This window comes from Dichotomopilus funicola, assembly GCF_033296635.1.
Source record: "Dichotomopilus funicola strain CBS 141.50 unplaced genomic scaffold C8A04scaffold_2, whole genome shotgun sequence".
NCBI classification, from domain to species: domain Eukaryota; kingdom Fungi; phylum Ascomycota; class Sordariomycetes; order Sordariales; family Chaetomiaceae; genus Dichotomopilus; species Dichotomopilus funicola.
The window spans coordinates 1,088,651-1,106,183 of NW_026944023.1; the positions used below are offsets into that span (position 1 = coordinate 1,088,651).

At 54.9% G+C, this 17,533-nt stretch overlaps 3 protein-coding genes across 3 annotated transcripts; 1 reads left to right on the forward strand and 2 right to left on the reverse strand.

Moving 5' to 3' along the window:
• Window positions 1-2,466: 2,466 nt before the first annotated feature.
• Window positions 2,467-5,229, forward strand: C8A04DRAFT_8751 (ABC transporter transmembrane region 2-domain-containing protein; the record flags this gene model as incomplete). Its single annotated transcript, XM_062785230.1, has 2 exons — window positions 2,467-4,612; window positions 4,682-5,229. 2 exons carry the CDS (start codon window positions 2,467-2,469, stop codon window positions 5,227-5,229), a joined length of 2,694 nt encoding a protein of 897 aa, XP_062641273.1.
• A 568-nt stretch (window positions 5,230-5,797) lies between these two features.
• Window positions 5,798-6,532, reverse strand: C8A04DRAFT_24464 (uncharacterized protein; the record flags this gene model as incomplete). The annotated part of the gene is made up of 1 exon (XM_062779162.1): window positions 5,798-6,532. The coding sequence occupies one exon, from the start codon at window positions 6,530-6,532 to the stop codon at window positions 5,798-5,800; it is 735 nt and encodes a 244-aa protein (XP_062641274.1).
• Window positions 6,533-7,884: 1,352 nt separating this feature from the next.
• Window positions 7,885-14,942, reverse strand: C8A04DRAFT_24465 (phosphatase 2C-domain-containing protein; the record flags this gene model as incomplete). Its single annotated transcript, XM_062779163.1, has 4 exons — window positions 7,885-8,223; window positions 8,292-13,655; window positions 13,845-14,574; window positions 14,707-14,942. 4 exons carry the CDS (start codon window positions 14,940-14,942, stop codon window positions 7,885-7,887), a joined length of 6,669 nt encoding a protein of 2,222 aa, XP_062641275.1.
• Between the last annotated feature and the right edge of the window lie 2,591 nt (window positions 14,943-17,533).

Genomic DNA, 17,533 nt, shown 5'->3' on the forward strand with positions numbered 1-17,533 from the left:
CAAAAAAGAAGAGAAAAACGGCAGCGGGCCGGTTGAAGAATCGCGAGCCGATAAGCACCCGATGGCCGAGCGGAGGAGAAGGGGAAAGGACGTTTCGACAACGGCTGAGGAAGTCGTGAGAGCGCAAGCGAGATGATTGACTTAAAAGGTGATGGGGCCGGAAAGGTACTGGGATGGATTGCTCAAGAGGACCAGGCGCCAAGAGTGGAATAGCGGGTTGCTTTGCAGAGATTAACCAGGCTCGGGCCACGCTTGGAGGAGGCACACTGTGGGATTGCAGCTGCGATGAGGAAAGTTAGGTCAAGCCCGGCGCCTCCCGCTGCAACTTGAATTTTGGACGCCAATCACTGAGAGAGGCAATCTCGCCTTAACAGGGGCCATCGCGGCCCAGCTTTGGCATAGGTACCAAACATCCATCCACCAGCTCAATCCACCCATTCCAGCCCACGCGTAGCCATTGCCGCTGGAGAAATCGCTGGAGGGTGAATGGGGTCTGGACAGTTGTTTCGCGCTTGTTGGGGGTGGCTGTTTGCTGTGCGCTGCCTTCACTCGCATCAGCTGTCCAGGTAGAGAATCGATTCATGACCGAGGTCGAGCGTTGGGGGCCATCCCCTTCCATGTTGTTGCTAGTTATTGACAGCCGCGCCGTTGAGCCCATCCAGCGCGTCCTCAGGTATCTATCGACGGCAGGCTTAGTGATTATCTTGACAATCTCCCATTTGCTGGGAATGGGTCTACCTAGATATTTGACGGAAACGATTTCGCAGTGAATTCCATGCTCGATTATTGCCGCTCCCCAGCATTCAGTTATACACCCCATATTCTGTGTACTTGCACAATACAAAAACCATTAACAGCGACGAGACCAACAGCAAAGCGGAAACAGTGGTCCCACCCAGGTATTGAACATTCGCGCCGGCAGAATATGCAAATAACTAGCTGCCAGAAAGCCAAAACCGGTCGCAAAGCATCACGAAACATTCAATTCCATTCTTCTTCTCCAGAGCCCCATTCACAGGTTGACTGGAGGGCCGAAGTGGATAGCAGCCCCATGGCCCAGAGCACGGCATCCGCTCGCATTCGAGTATCTCGACAGGGGATGTTGGAGGACTGCAGGTGGTCCTCTGATTGGCCATGTTACCGCCCGGGACAGTGACCAGCAGCCCCAAGACGCTCACGCTCCGACCATTCGCCGTGACCATTTTGTCGCCAGTCAATGCTTTGGGAACGAGACAAACCAACCGGAACGGAACGGACACGAGAAGCAGAGAGACTTCTCCCCCGGGCCCGATGCATCTGGGTCGTTTTGGTTCCCAGTTCTGCGCTGTTGTGATTCCATTTGAGAGCCCCTCCTGCTCGAACCGGGCTTGCGGGCGACTTCCCCCACCCAATAGGCACCTCACTCTCGATGCATCCGTCCTGCGGTCTCCTGCGAGCCGGCATCCCATCCCGCTTCCACTTTCGCTCGCTTGCCCTTGCATCTACGTGTATCTCGCAGGTAAACGGCGGGGACAGCGAGGTAAGAGAATCCGTCCAGACTGTTGCAGGTCCAGGGATCAGCCAGTCGGTGAATAAATGGTGGATTGGGACGTTCAAAAGGAGCCACTGAAGAACCAAACAGCTCGGCGCGCTCGCGCTGGTTTGATCTCAACACCAAAGCTTCTCGAACCCCCCTCAATCCCCCAAATGTGGATTTTTTTTCATGCCGAACCAGCCGTCATGTTACTCGCTTCCTAGAAAAATACAGCGATCGCGTTCTCTCCTAGGTCTACGGCACAGCCAGTCCCCAGACTCCGCACCGCACATTACGCTTCCTCCGAAGAAAGTTACTGCCTGGTCGTGTTTTTGTGGACACTGCTGTGAACGTTGGCGGAGCCGGGCCGTCAACAACCCCAAATATGTATATATGCCAAGCCCTTGGGGCAGCATGGATGTGCGGGGAAACGTTGTCGAATGCCCAGGGGCATCTCCAGGGACTGTGGCAGTTCCCGGCGTCCGGGGCTGTGGCCAATGACGTGAGTGTGGCTGCGGGACCTTCACATGCCATCGGCGACGACGGGCAATGAAACCTTCGACAACTCAGAGAGACTCGGACCAACTTCCCCGTCGACTTTTCCTCACGACGACGGAGACACTTATCATTCGCCGCGTCTGTATTTATTTTCTTGATTTTGTTTATCCGGATTTCAAGTTTCTGCCACAGCCGACGACGGGCTTACTCGCTAATACATACATCCGTGTTGTTTTTGGCGGAATCGACTCAGTTGTTTGTAAACTTCCGGGTCGCCACTTTTCGCCGAGGCATTGCACAACCACACCGACGCAACCGATATTCGCTCCCAAACGACCTTATTGGATACGCACGATCTTGTTCTTGAGCTGCAGCGATTGCGCTGATGGACTAGAGGAATTGATCCCGAACATTCGGGTCCTGCACACCAAGCACGAGCTCGCAAATCGGCCGAGATGGCCGCGCAGTCGACGCTGCGGCATTCGGCCGCCGAGGAGGCCATCGCTGCCTTCATCGACAAATACACCGAACTCATCCGCTCAAAATTGCGCAACACATCCCGAATCACTCGTCTTCTCGCCACACTTGCTCTCGCGACAACAATCATTCTGGGGGGCGCGGGCGCTCGCCAACGATGGAAGCGCAGACGCGAGGAGCGAGAACAGGGGAGGAAACTGGTGCGCACCAACTCTTGGCTGCACAACAAAGACGGCTCCCGCACCATCTACGTCCCGTACCAAGAGCGTGACGGCCCGGCGAAGGTGGTTATCCATACCACCAAGCCCCTTACCTTCCAAGCCCATCGTCGTCTGTTCTTAAACCCACCTAAAGTGTCTGGTTTGGGCGACGGCGTGGTCCCCTCGACTCAGACTAAGCCCGGCCTTAACCTGGCCTTCCTACACCAATTCCTCAGCCTCATGAGCATCATGATTCCCCGATGGAACAGCAAGGAGTCTGGCCTGCTCTTGAGTCACGCCATCTTCCTGATGATGCGTACCTACATGTCGTTAGTTGTGGCCCGTCTCGACGGAGAGATTGTGCGCGACCTCGTCGCAGGGAACGGCAAGTCGTTCATATGGGGTTTGATCAAGTGGTGCGGGCTTGGCAGTATTGCTTCGTACACGAATGCCATGATCAAATTCCTCGAATCCAAGGTCTCGATTGCGTTCCGCAGCCGGCTTACTCGGTACATTCACGACCTGTACCTCAACGACAATCTAAATTATTACAAGATTCAAAACTTGGACGGCGGCTTGGGATCAGGGGCCGACCAATTCATCACCCAAGACCTGACACAGTTCTGTAATGCAGCTGCGAACCTCTATTCGTCACTCGGGAAACCGTTCGTGGATATCTGTGTTTTCAATTACCAGCTCTACCATTCTCTCGGCCCGCTCGCTCTCATCGGCCTAGCGAGCAACTACTCCATCACCGCAAGCATGCTTCGCAAACTGTCCCCGCCATTCGCCAAGTTAAAGGCCGTTGAGGGCAGAAAGGAAGGCACCTTCCGCAGTCTCCATGCGCGCTTGATTGCGAACGCCGAGGAGATCGCCTTCTATGGTGGTGCCGAGACGGAAAAGACATTCTTGGATAAAGAGTTTAAGTCGCTCTCCAAGTGGATGAATGGAATCTACTTGGTCAAGATTAGGTACAATATGCTCGAGGATTTCATCCTCAAGTACAGCTGGAGCGCCTACGGCTACCTTTTGTCGTCGGTCCCCGTCTTCCTCCCCGCCTGGGCCGGCGTCGGTGGCAAGCTGGAGCAGCTCGAGCACGCTGCTGGAACCGGTCGCGAGCGGTCACGAATGAAGGACTTCATCACCAACAAGCGACTCATGTTGTCACTGGCAGACGCCGGTGGCCGCATGATGTACTCAATCAAGGACCTCTCGGAGTTAGCAGGTTACACCAGCCGGGTGTACACACTCATCTCGACGCTGCACCGGGTCCACGCGGCCGCCTACCAAGTTAAGGGCGGGGATGGCGAGTTGTTCTCCATGTCGGACGTTCAAGGAACAACACAATTGGGATTTGACGGCGTCAGGCTTGAAAACGTCCCGATCGTTGCCCCGCAAGTGTGGCCCCAGGGCGGCGAGGAGCTCATCGATTCACTATCCATGGTTATTCGCAGTGGGGATCATCTGCTCATCTCCGGCCCCAACGGTGTTGGCAAGACCGCCATTGCCCGAGTTATCGCCGGCCTCTGGCCCGTCTACCGTGGGTTGGTCAGCCGGCCCAAGGCCAACGGCGAGGATGGCATCATGTTCCTGCCTCAGCGGCCTTACCTTAGTATCGGCACTCTCCGCGACCAGGTCATCTACCCTGACGGCGAGGCTGACATGCGCCTAAAGCGGAAGAACGACTCGTTCCTCAAGTATGTCTTAGATCTGGCCCGCCTCGGCTACCTTCCCGACCGCGAGGGCGGATGGGATACTCGGAAGGAGTGGAAGGACGTGTTGAGCGGAGGTGAAAAGCAGCGCTTGGCAATTGCCAGGCTGCTCTACCACGAGCCGAAATACGCGTTCATCGACGAGGGTACGAGTGCCGTCTCTAGTGATGTCGAAGGGCTGCTGTACGAAACCTGCAAGGAGAAGGGCATCAGTAAGTGTCACCCCTCAGTTCCCATTACTCTATTCGAGTTTAATTTCCCAAACTAACCGCTCCCCACAGCACTAATTACCATCTCTACCCGTGCTTCGCTCAAGAAATACCACACCTTCAACCTCGTTATCCAGGGCGACCGCAATGACGAACGCTGGGAACTCCAGCGTATCGGCACCGAGTCGGAGAAAATGCACGCTAGGCGCGAGCTGGAGGAACTCCGCGAGAAGTTGGCGCAAGTCGACCAGTGGAAGGCCCGCCACGCCGAGATCGAGCGCGAGCTCGGCAAGGTGTGGGTGGAGGGCGGCGAATCCCCGCTTGGGGAGTCGGTTGTGGAGGATGCCCAAGTCGTCGGGGCTGGTGTTCAGGATGGAGGTGATGTGGAGGTTGTGGCGGCGGAAGAGCAGCACGAGCAGATGGAGGAAGCGGAGGTGGAGGAACCTGCTTCTGGGACTACGACCGATCATCAAGAAACGGAAACCGAGGCGGACTACGAGGAAGCCCAAGAAGAGATGGACGAGGAGACGGAAACGGAGACGGAGGTGGGCACGATGCCTACGCAGGAAAGTGGCGAGGGGAAGAGCAGCGGCGGAGAAGGTTCAGGGGTCATTGTATAAGTTTGTTCATGTTTTGGGTAGGGGGACCCCTGGCATAACGGGATGCATCGTGCACTGGTTTGGGTGGTTGTACATTTATATAACGTTACAGCGTTTTGTGTATTAGGGTACCCTGATGGCCCGTCTCTATGATGACGTTGGCAGCAAACTTTAACGTCTAGCCCCCTTCTGCGTTTTGTATGTCCGGGATTGCTAGGTCTCTACCATCTCCAACAGAACCGACGGTGGCCATTATTAGCCCCTTCGGCAGGTGAATATCGATCCTAGGGAAATATAAAGAAATAAACCAAAGTTTCTTTAGAGCATTCTCGTCTAAAGCAAGGCAGGTACGGGGCGACCACGACAGAGCATATTGTCTTGTTTTCGGATTCACTTGATCAAGTTCCGTGACGGCTCAAACACCACACCGATTTAATACATGATAAGTTATAGGCCCGTCAACTGTAATTGATTTTGGTGAATCAGAAAGTAACGAGGAATTCTCGAATCTTGATTACATAGTATGTGCAAGTAATCAATACTCACATAGCACATATCCATCTAGTAGCAAGAAACGGTATGCAAACCCTCATAGCTCCCGTTCCCGGCTCAACAGCCATGTGAAAGCCTCCAAGTAACCCCGCCGATCTTCTACTGACGCGATAAACAGCTTCACGTACCAATATGCGTTAGAGAAGGATTCGTACCACTGCTTGGCTATTTCCAGGTACTTCATGTGCAGATCATCGTCCGGGCTCTCGTCAAAATTATTCAACAGAACAGCGATCGGGATATCACCGAACAGGTCTTTCTCCATCAATGCCAGCAGCTCGTCTTTCGTCTCGCTGATTGATGGCAAGTCTCCCCAGTCCACCACAAACACCACTCCGCTTCGTCGATATTGGTATAATGGTAATGATGTTGTCATGTCTGAGTTGCCGTCGATATACCCCCCCACGATCTGTCGCTGGGCCCAGCGTCTAAGTGGGTTTCGGCCGCCCAAGTCAAAACAAGACAGACGCGCCTTGTTCACGGTGAGTTCATGGATCTGGGTGGTGGGCTGGGGGTCATATTTCCAATCGCCGTCCTCGTCGGTCTCACTCACGGCTGACGCTGGGACGGACCAAGGGGGTGTTAAAAATAGCTCCTCGCTCTGGGAAACCACCGAAACAGCGGCATCAGCAGCGACCCGGAGGTTTCTCAACAACGTTTCGTGGCCAGCTTCGGATAGACCTAGGAGGAGGAACTCGGAGGGCTCGTTGAAATAGGCGAGGCGTTCGCAAACGGCGTCGTCGTAAAAGAATTCGGTGCATCCCTTGGCCATTGTGCTTGTTGGAAACTTATATAGGTGTTCCTGTTCTTGGTCTTAACACGGCGTTGTGTTCAATGGCGGATTTTCTCGAGGAAACGAGAGAAAGGCTTGAGAATCGTCAGTTAGTGGTGAGGATGATAGTAGTTAAAGTGACAAAACTGCACCTACACGCGAGCGGGAACCTATCGTGGGAGTGGGAGATGGGATGGTTGGGCTTTTAAGCCACCGAGGAAGCCAAGCATACCAGAGCGATAACAGGACTCATGAGATAAATGTGAACAAATAAATTAATTAGCAAAGGTGGTTGAATTACGTAGATGACATGTTTTGCCTTAGCCATCGGGCATCTTGCCGTGTAGCGTGCAGCCGCTCGGGGCGGTCCGTATGCAGAATATGATTCATATTTCAGGGTTCCTGCACAAGGAGATACTTTGTAGGCGGTTCTGAGTCAAAAAGGCGTAATGGGCCGTGAAGGGGGTACCGCGCCTTCCATCATTTCTGTGGGCAAGCATGGGTCGAAGTCGCTCCTTCTCTATACATAACGCATTACGATGTCACACTGGCGACGATACTAACAGCCCCTATTCCCCCGGGGACTACCGGAAGCTGTGATATACGGACTAACGATGTCATAACTCATGCAAGAAGGATGCATACCCCCATGCATTCCAGCATGGACCCCTTCAAACTGCAGTTGGTCATGTAACGGATGAGCTGATGACGACCATGGTGACGGACTTGGGGGGATAGCTCGATTAGATGCAACTCTCCATTCAACCATTTCTCTACCAGCACGTAAAATGAACATTAGGCATAATGAGAACCTTCTACCCTATGCCAAAGCCGGCCGGAATAGATTGGCAGGTCCACCTTGAACTTCTCAAACGGTTGTTACATCCAAACCTATCCCAATACCAACCCGTATCCAATATCCAATATCCAATATCCAAATTTCCAAGTCCCACCAAGCCGAATCAAATCCTATATACCACCCCATCCATATCCGTGTGGAATACATGCCGGCAAAGAGCTCCATTTTCAACGGCCAGGTTATTCCGTAAAGAACCCCACCTACACCCCTGAAACACCAAAGAATACAGTATATTCAAGCAAGATCACACGCAGCAACAAGTAATTACGGGTCGCCAAGCCCAACATGCTTTTCTGTTCTGACCAAGATATTCAAACCAAAAAAAATAAAGTAGAAAATAGATAAGATAGATGACAGGTAAAATGAGTAATAGCTGGTAGACATATATCGTATGATGGAACGTCAAGGGTGTTACGGATTATTCGATCGCGGCGCCGACTAAGATAATGCTGAGACTGCAGCGGTTGACTCGTTGGGGGAATATGACCGTAGCTCAGAACGGTGAGGATGCTGGCGTGTCCGTACCAGATCCCCCAGACACCGGGGGAGATGCGGAAGCGCCGGTTTGTGGAAATGACAGCTGGAGCGCGCTCTGTGGAGCGGCGATAGGAGTTGGTGCAAGTATTTGTCCGGCTGTCTTTGAGGCACCGGAGTGGTTGTCCGCGTCGTCGTTGTCAAGTGGACCGAAACGAGCCTCGTACTTCTGGAGAAGGGCCAATTTTTCGGTAAGCGTCCCAATAACTTCGGACATGGGGCCGCGTAAATCGTTGACCTTTTTGGCTGGATCATCCGCAAGGACGAGGTGACGGACGGCGAGGGTCGAGATGCAGGTCTGTGATGCGTTATTAGTTATTTCGGTCCAAGTTAACCAGTTACCATGTTGGTGAAGGAGATACATACCTCAATCCGGCTGACTTGATGCTCCATAAAGTTGATCAAGAACCGCTCCGTCACCTCACCGCCACGCTGTTTCATGCGCTCCATAAGCTCTGTCTCAGGTGGCGCAAGAGTCCGCCGGTTCACGTCTTCGAGCGTGCTGCATAACATCTCGAGTCTCAACGCTACGTGCCACATGCCCCAAATGTCATCCGGGTTGAGGGCCAGTTGGCTGTCGGGGCTCAGCATGGCCGGTTTCTCGTTTGTGGACTGCGCCCGCTCGTGAAGATTGTGCTGGTCGAACCTGCCCGTGAGCGCGTGTGGATACAGCGAGTAGATGAACTCGGGGTTTTCGAGACCCTTGAGCTTCTTCTCGCCAATCTCCTTGATCTCGAAACCTTGGCTGCTTAACTGGCGAAGCTCATTGCGGATGGCTCGGGCAAAGACGTCGTCGTCGAAAGTGTCCTCTGGTGGGGCGTTTGAATCTTCGTAGGTCATGAGACAGCGCTGAATCTCCATGATAAAATCCGACGACGCCGTGATTTGACCGCCATCAGCACAAGCCGAGATACGACTTGCCTTGTTTACCATCGGGCCGTAGTAGTCCATACGACGGGTCACCGGATCAGGCTCAGCCAGCGGCTCGCCCCAGTGAATCCCCATTCGTACCGAGATACCCCTGAAGATGAGTTTGTCATCCCTGTCAAATGTGGGCTGGCAGTTGATCGAGTTGAGAATCTCGTTCGGCCAGTTAACCGTCAAAAGTTGCGTCTGGACGGCGAAACACCACAACAGCGCCGATGTAGCGGTCGGGAACGACACCATAAACGCATCCCCTTCCGTCTTGACCTCGAACCCACCGATACGTCTGAGCTGTCTGCGCATGACCTCGTTATGCAGCTTGATGGCTGAGCGCATGGCCTCCGGGTAGATCTCCCATAGTTGCGTCGAGCTCTTGATATCCGTAAAGACGATGGCGATCATGCCCGTCGGAGCAGGCACTTCGGCCTCAAGACGCTGCAGAGTCGAATCAAGCGGGCCCTCTCCCTTGGCTTTCTTAATCCTGCGGGTGGCAACAGGAAGCCCGCCTTCGTCCTGTGGGAAGTTGAACCAGGACATGCTTTGACCGCGATACGTCCGCGAACGTTCCCGGCGCCTCTTGAGATCTGATACGCTCAACATCATCACCATGATCTTTTCCTTAGAACCATAAGCCATGGCAAGATCGCGGATTTTCTGCGCCGCCCGCATCAGATCCCCCCGCACAGAGCGGGCAACATCGACAATGAGCTCGGGAGTCAAATACTCCCACACCTCCTTGGTGGCCAGTAGAATCGTCTCGTCTTGGTCCCCAATCGTATGGCGTTTGATGTGTGGCGCCGCCTGCATCGGTGGCATCAGATCCACGTAACCGAACGCACGGGATACGGGTAGCAGTTCGTTTAGGCGTCCCTGACGCGAGACCCAACCGCCGGCGTCACGGATCCGAGACCGTTCGGGGGGGTCCGCCGGGTCATGCTTCCTGGTCAGCATCTTCGCTTGGCCGTCTGTTTGGATCAGCATGGCCTGAACATCGCCAACATTGGCGACGTAGAGCTCTTGTTCTTCGAGATACACCACGGTGGCAACACCACCCGAGTTGAGATCTTCCTGGCTAAGGACGAGGTGGGCTTGAGACCCGCGGTGTGTGGTGATCGGCCGGTCTTCGGTGTGCTGAATCGCAGCCGTGACCAAGTCCTTGTTGAGCGACAAAAAGGCGCGCCGCAGGGCATCTTCAGGGGTCTCGTCTTCTCGCTGCTTGGCGTCGTGCAATTCGTGGGCAAATATTTTACCAAAGTTCTCTTGGAGATACTTGGCAATTTTGGAACCGCCGCTGCTCGATGACTGGCCATCAAATAGGCCCAACAGTGTCTGGCCGTCGGACGAGTTGAAACGGGGCACCACAAGATCGATGGTCGAAAGGTGCTCATTTTTCCCGAGAGTGTCGGCCATCCCATACGGCAGAAACCCAGCCAACGAGCTGGATGTCCGGACACGTCTGTCTTCGCTTTGGTCCGGGATGCTGGGCTGGATGAGCGTCACGTCGATCAAGCCAAGGACGCGGAGGTTGGCAAGCCGGCTGAAGTCGGTCAACTGTTCACGGTTCTGCGTCACCACGCCCGAGTGGCTCTCCTTGATCTCCAAGCGCCGGTTACCGGACAAGTTGAGGTATCTTAAGTTGGGGTTGAAGTTCCAATTCCAATCGTAGGGGACGTTCGCAATGTTGTATTTCAACGAGTTGCTTCCGCAATCTAACACAGCCAACCGCTTCGCCCGAGAGATATCAGCGGGGAGATTTGTGAACTTGTTGCCGTTGATATGGAGTGTCTGCAAAAGCGAGTAATCTTCCAGATCGTCGGCGGGAAGGCTCGTGAGTTCATTGCCCGAGAGGTACAGCTCAGTCAACTGTGGCCAGTTCTTGATGGAGCGCTGCGGCATGTCACTCAACTCATTGTACGAAAGATTGAGGATGCGAAGTTCGGAGAGCAGCGTGATTTGGTCGAAAACGTCATCGTCAAGCTGGTTGTCGGCGATGTACAAATTCCGGAGAGAACCGGCGAAGGTATTGGTCAAGATTGCTGTGAGGCCGGAGTCCTTCCTGTAGCCGGGGCCCATCGTGGGGGTGCTGCTCTGTGTGCTTCGAGACACGACCGACGTTTTTCGACCCCCTTTTCCATACAGTGAAACCATGGAACCCTTCCTATTGTCGGCTGTGGGGACGGGCGAGGGGCCAACACTCAGCAGGGTCGCGCTCGAAGCTTGACTTGGGCGCCTGGACGGATCACTGTTCAATTCCTCGACACTCGGCATCGGCGAGAGGTTGCGCGAGGTCCCGGATATTTTGCTACTCATGGAGCTGTTGGCGCTGCCTGCGTCCTCCGGGGGCTGGGGCGCGCGAGAGGCGGGTTTCGGGAAATGGTCCAAAATATTGGAAGATGCATTGAGCGTCTCCAGTTTATTTGCCCACCAGAGCTCCATGGGGAGTTTGCGGATGTTGTTGCCACGGACATCCAAGATTCGCAACTCTGTGAGACACCCAATCTCCTGAGGCAGTTGCCGAACCGAATTATGGGCAATACTGAAGTGTTCGAGTTTCCGGAGATTGCCGATTTGTGTAGGGAGCGAGACGAAGTAATTCCTGTCGAGGACCAACCGCTCGAGGCCGGGCATGTTGTTGAAAGACTCATCGATGCTTGCGAGCTGAGCATTGGACAGATTCAGGAGCTTGAGCGTCGGAACCGGGCCCCTGAGTTCAAACTTCGTGACAGGGTTCGAGTTCAGCTTCAGGCTGCGCAACCTATCGAATGATCCGACGAACTGAGATACCGAGTTGTGATCGGCCGTCAAGATTTCCAGCTTCGGGAGCTGCGCGATCACGTCGATGTTTGCTATTGTGTTGTACTTGATGTCGAGTTCACGCAGGCTGCTCAGATTCTTGAAGGTTTCAGGGAAAGTCCCCGTCAGTCGGTTGTTAGTGACGACAAACTTTTCCAGACTCCTCAGCTTGCCGATTGCTTCTGGCAGGTCACCGATAAGATTGAAGCTGAGGTCCAAGTCGACCAAACTCTCCAGCTGGCAGAGGAAGGGCGGGAATTTCTCCAGATAATTTGATGAGATGTTCAGGGTCCGCAGTACAGAATAGGCGCCGAAGTAGGACGGAAGTTGCTTGAGGCGGTTGTTGGCCAGGTTGAGTTTGAGGATGCCTTTGATATTCCCTAGTTCGGCGTGTTCGAGTTGATCTAGGCGGTTGTTGGATACGTCCAGATACGTCAGCTTGTTCGCCCAACTCAAGCTTGGTGGTAGTTTGCGGGCTTCGTTGTTGGTGTACTTGATGTCACGTAAACTAGTGCATGACTGGATGAAGTCCCGAGGCACGTCGAGCGAAAGGTTCCTCGACATGTTGAGGGAGATAATTTCGGAGGCTCGAGAGTAGAGGATGACCGGAATGGTGCTCAGATTGCGACCAGACATGTCGATATGGCTGTACTTGGCCATACGACTGAAGCCGACGTCGTGCGTGATGGCGTGGAAATCGCTTTCTCGCGCCGAGAGGAACATAAAGCGGCACAAATAGCTGTTGTCCTCCCGCCCGACGTCCTCTATCCTGTCGCGCTCCTCATATCCGACCTGCTGGAGAAGGCGCTTTTGCATCAACAGCGGGCGCTCGACAGAGCTCAACACTCGGATCAAGTCGTGCTTCTTGAGGACAATGTTGTAGTTCTCGAGGCCATCTATCACATACGACTTCTTGACAATCTGCGACACGAGATCCGCAACTGTAGCATCGAGGGCCATCTGGAGCGTGGCAAAGGTCCCGTCTGCCCTGAACACGCGGATGCAGTAGTTGGTCAGCTTTTCCTCCGGCCGGGGAGGGCTCCCGATGTCGTCGGCTTCCGGGACCTGGGTTGACGCCTCATCCCCGCGGCGAACAGCCCAGCTGTCGGGCGCGTTCCAAGCACCATTCGGGTCCGTGGGCCTGATGGGTAACTTATCAATATCGATGTCGTTCAAGAAGTCTGGATCCATGGGAGTCAAAGGCAGCGGCCGGCTGAGAATGCCCTCCATATCGCTGAGATTGGTGTCAAGGTGGAACATGGTCCCCCCACTACCACCGTCCTGCCGATCGGTTGGCCCAATGTTTTCGTCGGCATCATCTTGTGGTCTAATGGTGCGAGTCTTCTTCGATGAGAAAGGAAACTTGTTGTTAAAGGTTGCGCCGCGTACATAACCGGGGCGCAACCCGTAGGCGTCGCGGGCATCGGGCGAGCCTGGCCAGTCGGCTCCTGGAGGGCCCTGCTGCTGCTGTTGTTGCTGCTGCTGGCCCTCGCCGAACGGGAAATCCGGTTTGCTCAACCGTGGTTGGAGAGATTGAGAAGATGTGGGAAGCTTTCTCAAATCCGCCAGGTCATCCTTGCTGTTGTTGCTGTTGTTGTTGTTGTCCCGCTTCCCGCGGAACCGACCGAGGAATCGGCGCTTGTGATGGTGCCCAGGAGAAGTTTGTCCGTCGCCGCTGACGCTGGCTTTAGGATTCCAGTAACCGCTGCTGTTTGCGCTCGGGGCCGGACTCTGAGCGCGGGACCTAGCGGTATACATGGTATTTGAGCCGCTGCGCTCCTTCGGCGCCGTCGCGGTAGAGTCTTCCCGGCTGATCGACGGGCGCAGCGCCCTCGGGTCGTCGTTACTCTTGTTGTGTCTGTGATGGGCGGGCATATGCACAATTGAGTGGCCGGATCGTCCGGAGCCCGAGGTTTTCGGCGGGTTCTGCGCGGCGCCGTCGGTGATGTAACGGTCGCGGTCCGGGCCACTGAGGATATCTCGGACGGGGGCTTCCCCGTATCGCGCAATGTCCTAGATTGTCGCATTTACGGTCAGACGGTGCATGATGGTTGCATGGAGTGTGAAAAGAAAGGAGGACCGGGCGGCGGCAGGCCGCATAAAGGTAGCATTTGGGTGATTGGCAGGGTAAAATGCCGAAAGCAGAAAAGGAGAGGATATGGTGTCAAAGCTAAGAAACGAGGGTGGGGTCGCATCACATACATCGGCTTCCTGGTACAAAAACGGGACGACTTCGGGAGCCGGGACGGGGGTTCGGGGCCGCGAGACCGGCGAACCGTCCCGGCCCTGATCGGTAGCGTTGGAGTAATTCCGATCTCTGTGCGGCCGGTTGTAGCTGTACGAATGTGACCGGTGTTCCCTTCCTGTCGTATGTGCGAGGCTCGTTTCAGACGAGTCCCGCCCTGGAAACTCCTCTCCAAAAAAGCCCTGCAACTTTCGTATTCCTCCTCTTGCACCGCTCGTCCTAGAGCCCTGACTACTCGCCGTTGTAGTGACACTGGCGATGGATGGGCGCCTCTCATCGGTGAAGTATGCCGCGTCGGGCGACTCGGTGCTAGTACCCGGGGTCGCGCGGCTGATCGAAGCGCGGACCCCCGGGGACAGCTGGGAGCCCATAGATAGGCTATCGGTCGAATCGTTGTAGAAACTCGAAGGGGCAGGGTCGGTCGGGGCGCCTGGTGTGCCCCCAGTGTTGTTGGCCATCCAGGGCGCGATTTGGCCGAGCGAGCCAGTGGACGGATTGGAGTGTTGATGGCGGGACGACCGGCCGCCAGCGGGGTCGAGGATCGCGAGATCGCGACGGTAATCAAAGAGGTCGCTCATCGAATGTTCGCGCCCTGTTGCGGGATTGGTGTTCATCGAAGAAGGAGACAACGCGGTGCGCGCTCCGTTGGACGTGGGCGAGACCTGTCCGTCTGAATCCTTCACGGAGCTGGGAGTGGCGGCGGCGCCAACGTGGGCAATCCATCAGTTTCCAGCGTTCAAGACAAGGATGACGCAAAAAACACAAATCGCTGGGGCGCATCCACAGTGCAGGGGTTGGTCATGCCCAAATTGCACTCACCGAGTGAGATTGCCATTCTCGTCCGTCTTCAGGCGCGACGGGGCCGCTCGTCGCGATCCATGCGGGGCGAACCGGGAGGCATTGTTCCCCGTCCCGGCGCCTGTACCCGTAGGCGATGTGAGTGATGGGGATACAGGCGTCCCAGGGAGCGGCTTCACCGTGATGCTGGACCTGCCACTGTCGGTGCTGGAGCCCGTCATGGAGCTGAAGCGGGCTGTGTCGTCGGGCCGGGACATTGTCACTGCTTGCTGGAGAGCAAAGCTACGAAGCTGCAAAGCTGCGAAGCTGCGAAGCAGCAACCGCGCGGTCACAAAGGGTTGGCCTAGGCGGGGGCCATTCCACGCTTTTCGTCTAGACGGCTGGTGGCGCTGGGTCGGGTAACTCAGGTCATTGCCGATTGCTCGGCGTTGAGGTCCTTTCAGCAGATGGTCGCCTGGTCGTCGCAGTCGTTCTGTTTCAAGCTGGCGAGTATTCGTGGGAGAAGTCTACGATGGTATGTGTGATACCTGAAGTCGGCAAGTCGATAGACAGGTCAGGCCCGGAGAAATGAGGTGAGGTCGATGGAGGCGAGACTGCCGATTACCTACGTACCTCTTCCATTGAGCCCTCAACAGCGCAATGGGCTGGCGAGTTTGTGGGCCGGTGGGGGCTTGCTGTTCAGGGTGGGCTGAGAGTGTGCTCATCAACACTCGCAGAGCAGATCACCCACGCAGGGTCTCTCCATGGATGGGGGGGTGACAGGGGTTCAGCAACCCGAGAGGTACCGCCCGTGTGCCGAGATGCTGAGTGCCGCTGTACGAAACGAGCGCCCCGCCCCCGCCGAGCAACTCACCATGGGCGCTACGTACGCCCTGGCGTTCAGGTTGAACCCTCCGTCACCATGAACCTCACGGCTGCTACATAGGAGTACCTCAATCACAGCAGCGGGCATGCAACCGATGGTACGAACGCCTTCATATCGTGAAATAGGACATCTTTCAATGAGCGATCTTCCCTCTCCTAGCAGGAAGTGCGCCTGTTAGACTACCTTAGTTACTCTTAGCCGGACTCGCAAGCCGGGCCGACTCGGGGATATGCCAGTCGGTGGTTCTGTTCTGCCCAGCTAGGCGATGTACATCTACCTCCGCTTCCAAGCCAGCCCCAGCCGGACGAGCAAAACCCCTCAATGCTTGATTACTGCCAAAAATGCGGAGGGAGGGTCCCGCAGTGAAGGTCGGAACGTTCAATTTCCTGTCAGTCTCAGATGTTGATATTTCTACAATCAGGTAGCTGAGGTTTCACTAAAGTCCAGGTATAATCACGTCGAAATCCCACAGCGTGAAGTGGCCATACTCTTCCCTGCATTCCCGGATATAGCCACCGACACCCTCCACAAAAAGACCACACGAAACTCCCCTCCCTTCCGGCCAGGGAATGTCCCCGTTCTGTGCTAGACCTGACAAGCTACGGTCCCGCCCACGAGGTCTCTGTTGTTCTAGCGACAAATAGAGCGGGGACCCTTCCCGTCGTAAAGGTTGTAGTTGTCTAATTCGTAGCAGAAATGTCGCGACGGTCGCGGTAGCTTAGTGACATGATAGCTCAGTGTCTGCAATTCTTTCCGTAAGATGGGTGCTGCTCCCGTCTTCTCTCCTCTCTTGAATCGTGCCTCTGCACCCCAGGCCACGTGTGGCCCGTGCATACGCAGCGGATCAAAACGGTGGTCTGCATGACGTCTCGTTGGGGAGGACTCTGTCATTGCCGCATATTGAACCCGAACTCTGAAACCCCCCATCAATAAGGGAGCGTCAATGTCTTGGATCGACTCAAATTATCCTCATTCAAAATGTGTCCAAACGGCCCTCTGACTTGGCTTTTCCTCTTTTTTATCTTTTTGCGGCCATAATTTGTCAAGACGGGCATTCTCTTATGGATGCAGGTTTCCTCAGGTGACGCTCCCTAAGCAAGCGCCACACTGGGAACTTTTAGGGACTTTTAACTTTTGCTAGGTTAGTGATTTCCTCATTCGGACAACGTCCTGAGACAAGGACTCAGCCAGCATTGCGAGGGACCCAACAATCTCCCTTGCCTGGACAAAAAAAGAGCATTGCGAAAATAAAAAAGCTTGGGCAAGTTTGAATGTTGGCACAGGGGGGAAATCCAAACGACGGGAGAGGACTATCTTTGCCTGCTGTCAAGCAAAATACTCCGAGCCCCGGATATCTTCCGAAGTTCCGAACAACGCATCACGATGCTCAAGGCCGGGAACGCCCACTACAAAGGGCTCAAGAGATCAAGTTTCAGGAGACCAACCCACCGGGCTCGGACATTTTATCTTGCGCTGTGCAGAGCGGGTTTCGTCCTGCGCAACGCTGGCCGCAAGTCAGCCCAAGCGCCGGATTTTGGTGTCACCGATGCTGGGGTTGACCTCAATCAGGAGACCGTATGCTCAAAGTCCAAAAGCAAAGTGGTTTTTGTCAAGCAGGTTGAGACCATCCCTGACCCGTTCAGAACACGTCAGTGAACATGAAGTTAGGGTCTGATTTCAGCTCAATTGACTGAACTGTTGGGCACAATGATGCATGATGCCACAAATTAGCTTTTTCCTTTCTGCTTTTGAACGAACCCTCTTGTTGACAGCTGTGTTTTGCTACGGGACCTCTCTGACATTTGAGAACGGATTCTCACCCTCTCACCCGCCCGAAACCGATCCGTCTGAAAGGCAGGCCACCATTGGTCGGCATCTCCCAAGTCTTTGTTGGCACTTTTTTTGTTTCTCGGGTTCTTCCAGGTCCTCAACATAAACAAAGGGAGATCAATCTCCGGGTTTCAGGTCTAAGACCTGATGGTA